At 45.7% G+C, this 6,586-nt stretch overlaps 1 protein-coding gene across 3 annotated transcripts in view; it reads right to left on the reverse strand.

Annotated features, from left to right (window-relative positions):
• traf7 (TNF receptor-associated factor 7) overlaps positions 1-6,586 on the reverse strand; it is a 17,191-nt gene that overhangs the window by 7,903 nt on the left and 2,702 nt on the right. Inside the window, exons 2-15 of one of the 3 annotated variants that reach the window (XM_031876258.1) lie at positions 6,171-6,254; positions 5,946-6,003; positions 5,724-5,815; positions 5,383-5,496; positions 5,134-5,226; positions 4,275-4,308; positions 3,958-4,180; positions 3,747-3,881; positions 3,520-3,615; positions 3,196-3,317; positions 1,948-2,021; positions 1,676-1,724; positions 1,227-1,354; positions 64-146 (exon numbers count right to left, since the gene is read on the reverse strand). In XM_031876258.1, the coding sequence (XP_031732118.1) occupies positions 64-146; positions 1,227-1,354; positions 1,676-1,724; positions 1,948-2,021; positions 3,196-3,317; positions 3,520-3,615; positions 3,747-3,881; positions 3,958-4,180; positions 4,275-4,308; positions 5,134-5,226; positions 5,383-5,496; positions 5,724-5,815; positions 5,946-5,997 (1,295 nt within the window). In that variant the 5' untranslated portion in view covers positions 5,998-6,003; positions 6,171-6,254. Of the gene's footprint in view, positions 1-63; positions 147-1,226; positions 1,355-1,675; positions 1,725-1,947; positions 2,022-3,195; positions 3,318-3,519; positions 3,616-3,746; positions 3,882-3,957; positions 4,181-4,274; positions 4,309-5,133; positions 5,227-5,382; positions 5,497-5,723; positions 5,816-5,945; positions 6,007-6,170; positions 6,307-6,586 lie in introns of all 3 variants that reach the window. The other 2 variants (XM_031876256.1, XM_031876257.1) reach the window with 2 other exon arrangements.

The following is a 6,586-nucleotide window of genomic DNA, read 5'->3' on the forward strand; positions in this document are numbered from 1 at the left end:
GGGGCCTGGTAATTCCCAGTTGACATGCAGCTTATGATGTGCTGTTTGTGTGCATTTTGTTACCCTTGGATGCACAGCGCCAGGACAATGCCATCGTGACCCTCGAGGGTCTTCTGACACTTGTAGGTGGTGCAGGTGTCCCAAACCTGAGAGCAAGAGAGGAGACACAAAATAAATACCTCTTAAAGGGCTCGTTTGGAGTTCAGTTTGGTGTAATACCTTCAATAGATGGCGGTTGTGGTCTGACGACCCTTTCTGAAGGGAACTGAAGCCGTTATCTCTGCTGTTCTCAAAGCCACCCGACTCCCTTGACAGAGACGGTGATTTAAGTTACTCTTCCACCGCTGCCTCGTTTGGTTAGTTAGTTTGCGTTATTGTGTGACTTTGGTGTTGTAAAAGGGTAAAAGTCACACATTAACACTAACCAACCAACCATTCGATGCAGTGGTAGACCGGCCACTTCTGTGTTCAGCGAGTGAAAATGAATAAATGGATTTCCCCAAATCTTGGAACTATTCCTTCAAATATTCATGGCTAAATAGACAACAGTTTAATTAAGTTCATAAAGAAAAACATCCTTAGCTGTTAACTATTACCATTGCTTGTAGTGGTAAACATTATCAGTGGAGTCTCGTGGCTTTGGAGAGAGCAAAGATCGATACAACAGCTTCAGTTCCCCCCCGAAAAAGGGCTGAAGTCTGACTGCAAACTAAAGCGGAGAAAATATTACGCTTAAACTGATATTTTGAATTTTTTTTACATTTTGCTGTTGCCCTCGTCCACAGTAGTACAATGCTTTGCTCTTGTGCTTATACTCCCGTCTATCTCTCCAAACTAAGGGGCGGCCCGACCACCTGCAGCAGATAATACACTTTTTCTAACTATCCCTTTAAGGATTTTTTCAGCTCATATCTACTGATGGTCTCTTCCAGTTCTTGAGTAAGTGATGAGCATTAAAATAAATCTATGACTCCAGATTGCCGTTACAAAACAAGATTGTGGGCAGAAGTTATCAGAATCTCTCTGGAAGTAAGTGGACGAAGGGCGAAATAGCACTGTGTTGCTACATGTACTCCAGAGAAGTTTGTGTAATACATCCATGAGTTTGAAGGCGCTCTGCTGCGCCAACACCTGGCATCAAGAAAAATAATCCTTTTTTACGCATTGCCAATGTCGTTCCTGTGTGTGTGTGTGTGTGTGTGTGTGTGTGTGCGTGTTGATGCTACCTTTATCGTCTTATCCGAGGATCCAGAGAAGAGCAGGTCTCCGGTGGAGTAGACACACAGACACCAAACGGGACCCTGGTGGCCAACGAAGGTCCCCTTACACTTGAAGATCTGCTGGGGGTCGTATGCTACACACAGGCACAGAGACGGGAAAGACTGGATATGTGTTTTTCATTGGAAGCGAAACGAGGGAGGAATATAATTGAAGCGGAGAGAGGTAGATGAGGACAGGAGGAAGAAAAGGGACAGACGGAGACCGGTGAGGGAAGGTGAGTGGGAGTAAGGACGAGGAGGAAAGAACAACCAGAGAAGAGTTTTACATTTCAAGTCAACAGAAGTGGTTCAAAACGTGTTTATCAAATGTTTTTACTCCGCTGAGAGATGTGAAGAATAATGAAAAAAAAACCAAGAGGATTTTTAAAGAGGAGGACGGACGTGCAGACACTTACAACCCAGGATTCCCATGTTGAGCCTGGCGTTGATGTGGGACAACTCATCCTGCAGAGAGACAACACTTTAAGCAATGCGTTCTACAGCTACAGCACACATACTCCGATCCTTTCATTCTGTCTGGCTGTTTCAAACTTTCATTCTCACTCATAGATGCGCACGCACACGCACACGCGCGCGCGCACACGCACACGCACACACACACACACACACACACACACACACACGCATGTTTTCTCTTTCTCCTTGCAAGGTGTACACTCACACTTACGTTAAGCATGGAAGCGTCTCTACGAAATTCCATCAGGTCCTCGCTCAGTTTACTCTGGTTCTCATCCAACACGTCTGAAAGACACACAGGAAGGATAACTTTGAGAGGAGAAAACGCAGTGAGGATGCTGTGCTCAAGCCGGGGGGGCTGGGGGGGTCTTAAACTTTCTCCAGTCAATATTTATCCATCAACAGTTAGGTCTTAAAAAATCCCCTATTAATTGTAGTGCAGGAGTGAGACGTGATCTGATGAAAACCCAGCTTTGTCTCCACTGATACGGATTCACAAACCCAAACTCAGATCCTGAGCACTGATCTGAAACCAGTGCTCTAAGCCTCTTTGTGTCCAAATGATTAAAGATTAGTTAAAGAAAGGTTGTAACTACAGATCACTTCTTAAGCAGACATTCATACATAACATGCTTTAAAGGGTTCTGACATTTTAAAGCTATATTGTTGAGAAGGTTTATGGAATGAGATAAACACTTTAAACATAAACACTCAGAGCCGATGCTGCACCAACTGTCCTCCGTCTGTGTGTCCACGTAGAAAAAGCTTCCCTCATCTTGATTACATGCGTCTAAAACCTCTTCGCCAGACCACCTGGCCTGTGCATGGCTCAGTCGTTCTACCTGTGAGGGATGTGACCATCAACACTCAACTTGCCATTCCATACGATTGATGATACTGGGTTCACGCTATTATGTACTTATTATAAAGTCAAAAGTACATATCGCCCTCTTCCATATAAAGAGTTTCACAATACATTTTTCATCTTATCGATTTGAATCATCACAGATTTGCATCACAAAGTATTGTTGCATTCTACTACATTCTATTACCGGCTAAATTATAATATTTTAACTGCAGTTGCTAAAAGCTTGATGTTTATGAGGTGTAACGTCTTGCCCATCCCTTATATTGTTTATTATCTATTAAAAATGTATCCATGTAAAGTTTCAAAATGACCTCACAAAAAGTGCAGAAAATGTCGATATCGACAGTTAGAAAAACTTAAATAGTACTTTTTTGTGACGTAAGCTACCTGCTATAGTCACTGTAACACCTCTGCCTTCACATAAAGCAAATGCAGGAAGTGTCAAAGTAGCATCGGTAACTTTAAGCAAGTTAGCTCACTTCTGCACATAACCCCTTTAAATGTTAAAAAAATAATGCATTGTTAGTCCCGGCTCGTTTGTGCTGAGTAAGCGGGTAAAACAGATCAACTTCCTTCTCTTCTGTATCTTACCGAATTTGAGTTCCAGGTTCTTCTCTAGTTGATCTAACTTCTCAGACAGTTTGCCCAACATGGAGCGCAGGAAAGCTATATCTTGGTCCTTCTGGGCCAGAGTCAGCTGCATCTCGTGGAACCTAAACGGGGTCAAAGGTCAGAGATCTCAAACAGACAGATTGGAAACAGAGACAATGACGACTTCATAATAGTCAAGGTTCAAAATACACTGACGTAGTGAAAAGTATGCTGAACACTCGGTAAACACACCAATCAATTTGACAAATACTTGGATGCACTCAGGTCTTGGGATGAGGAAATAGCTTGAGTACGTCTGCTCACCTGTCATCAGTCTGCTGCAGAAACTCCTTCAGACCCTCAAACTTACACACCTCCAGGTGTGTTTCGTACGTGTCCTGGTTACCGATGAACGTACAGCTGTCGGGCAGAAGACGAGAGGCCGATGAGTGGAAGGTAGACAAGTGTGTAATACGCATTGACAGACAAATAGTATGCAGCAGCATAACGTGCAGTAAAATAAAGTGTGTGGTGGTTTTTTAAGGACTCACCCATATTTGGAGTGTGGACACTTGATGTGCTCGCACTCTTTGAGGTGAGCCTCCAGGTTCATGGTGAGCAGCGGGGGGCAGGAAGGGTTGTTGGGGCAGCGGACTGGCCTGTAGTCACAACTGGCCTCGTGTTCTCTGCAGAGATGGGAGACATTTGAATAAACAGCTTTTTGCAATGTGACCATTCCTTTTTAAAACCCTCAGTCCTTACTTGCGCGTGGAGAGCTTGATGGTGAACGGGCAGCCCAGCGGGTCCACCTCGTACGCTCCGGGTTTCCCGGCCACCGTGGAGGTGGAGGCCGCGGCCCCGCCTGCAGCGCTGGCCGTGGCCCTGCAGCCGTATTTACAGTGAATGAACAGCTCTCCGATCTGCTCGGCTACCGCGATGTTATTGACCACTACCGTGAGCTTAGCCGCGTCCACTGGGCACTTGTCTGCGAGGAGGACGCACATGAAAGTAAGGTAAGAACGTTTGCCACAGCGCCGGCACGTCAAAAACAAATAAAGGAGCGTTTTATTAAGTCTCACCTGAAGTCAAGGCACATCGTCTGCAGAAGGTGTGCTGAGGAGGAAGGAAAAAAAGCATGTTGAAATGTTCATATTTTTACATTTTCTCTTATTAGAGTAAGTTTTAAAACAACTAACCATTTACCATAATCTACCACCCTTGTTTCAATTGTGTTACTTTTAAAACATTTTTTCATGAAGGGAGAGCCGAGTTTAAAGCTACTTCAAGGAACTTCCATTTTGCGTTGATTTTGGCGGCCCCTGTGGACAAAAGTGCTAGTGTTTCCGAGCATCAGGGTCCCTTTAGAAATCCTCTCATTTCACGGCAGCAGGGTCTGTCTGCTGGTTCTGATTCTCCCATGCCTCTCTTCCCTCTAACGGAGCCCAGCAAGACGATCTGGTCCTCCAGCAGCGTGGTGTTGGCTCCCACAGGGTGCCGGTGGAGCAGCAAGGAGAAGATCTGCTCCCGGCCTAGGACGAGCCGCTGCTGCCGGGAGCTCAGCTCTCCTCCTCCCGCCGGAGCTCCGACTGCAGGTCGTAGGTGGCATCGAAGCCGGATCTGGGCCTGGAGTCGGAGCTGAGGGAGTTTCTGGCTAACCTGCATTATTTCATCCGATTTGGCCAGAATCTGAGCCGGTGACACCGATGAAAAGCATTAAGAAAAACGATATCGAAATAGCCAATCTTCTCGCTGATGGTCTCGTTTACTAATGAAGGTCATGTAGAGGCATCAGTAATAATTTGAGACTGTTTCATAACCAGTTAAAAGTTCCTCTCTGTAACTTTAAAAGAAAAAGATAAGAAAATCAGACAGAAGAGAGGAGGGCAAAGAGAGTGATGATGATGGAGGAAAGGCTGGAAAGGACAGAAATAAACTCACCCCACATGTGGTGATGACGGGGTCCTTGAAGACGTTGCAGCACAGCTGGCAGCACAGCTTTACGGATGGCTGTTCAGCAAACACCTGGGGCTCCTGCACACAAACACACGCTCGTTTCTTAATTTGGTGTGGTTTCAGTTCCAAAACTGGCTCCTCGCAGCGCTTCTTCACACGTTTAGGTGTTTGTGGTCATACGTTTGATGTCATATATGTGATATATGTTAGTGCTAACATATAGCACGGTCGTACCGTGTCCTCCTCCTCTTCGTGTAGAGAGAAAGTGGAGCGCAGAGACATGTTGGATTCGGAGTGGAGAGATCGGATTGAGATGGCGGAATCTGACCTCCGAGGAGTAATAGGAGGCTGGGAGAAGGAGAAGCAGAGAAGAGGTCACGGCCTATCCACACGGCCACAAATATAATGCGATTCTTTCGGAAACTCTGAAAATTGCCACTTTCACATGTAAATTTAACCCGGCGCTTTTCCAAAATGATCAGCTTTGCGGAACTTCATAATAAATGTTGATGTCTTTGAGCTTTTGAACCCATTAACTTGGCTTGGCATAAAAACATAAAAGGCTTTGTGTGTACCATTCCGTCGTCGTCATCCCGGGGAGAGTAGGTCAGAGTGCTTGAGGAGGAGGGAGTTCTTCTATGCTGCTTGTAGCTGCTGGACCCTTCGGCTGAAAACACAAGAGGGCAAATTCTCAACAAACAAAACAAAGAACGATGGAGGACTATCAAGCAAAAGAGAGAAGCTGTGACGCAGAAAAAGAGAGCATTTATAGAGGGGGATATTATTTGCGTTATCACCTTTCGCTCCGGCAGCCACGGCTGAGAAGGTAGGGCCGAACGAAGCCTCCATCCTGCTCTGCTGCGAAGAAAGGATGGTTGTATGAATAGATAAGTTGGTATGGAGTTACAGCACAGAATTATTTAAACAAAAAGAGATATCACCGCAGGAATACATCACACAACATGAGTATAATCTGGGCCTTTCATTAAAATGTCTCCCTAAGTCACACTACCATCTCTCACCTTGGTGCCAGAGTTTGCTGGGGGGCTGCTGTGGCGGCTGCCGCTGCTCCTCCGGAGTATCGGTTGTAGGGAGGAGTCTCACCACTGCTCGAAGCACACACAAATGAACAGTTAGCAGTTAGCTGGACTTCTAGGCCTAGGGAGAGGAAAGATGACCAGGAAGGGTGCAGAGAGGTGAAGAGAAATAAGGGGGGGGGGGGGGCATTAGTGAGGACAGTGATGGAAATATGTTGTGACCAGGCGGCAATGCGGAAGCGTCTTAAAAATTGCATTCTCTCTACCGACCATCAGGGGGTGACTCCTCTGGTTGAAAAACAAGGCAGGTTGTATAGAAGTCTGTGAGAAAATGACTCTACTTCTCTCTTGATTTACAGTGGGTACGGAAAGTATTCAGACCCCTTTAAATTTTTCACTCT

Source organism: Anarrhichthys ocellatus, unplaced genomic scaffold (assembly GCF_004355925.1).
Source record: "Anarrhichthys ocellatus isolate YVR2014 unplaced genomic scaffold, GSC_Weel_1.0 scaffold106, whole genome shotgun sequence".
Lineage (NCBI taxonomy): Eukaryota > Metazoa > Chordata > Actinopteri > Perciformes > Anarhichadidae > Anarrhichthys > Anarrhichthys ocellatus.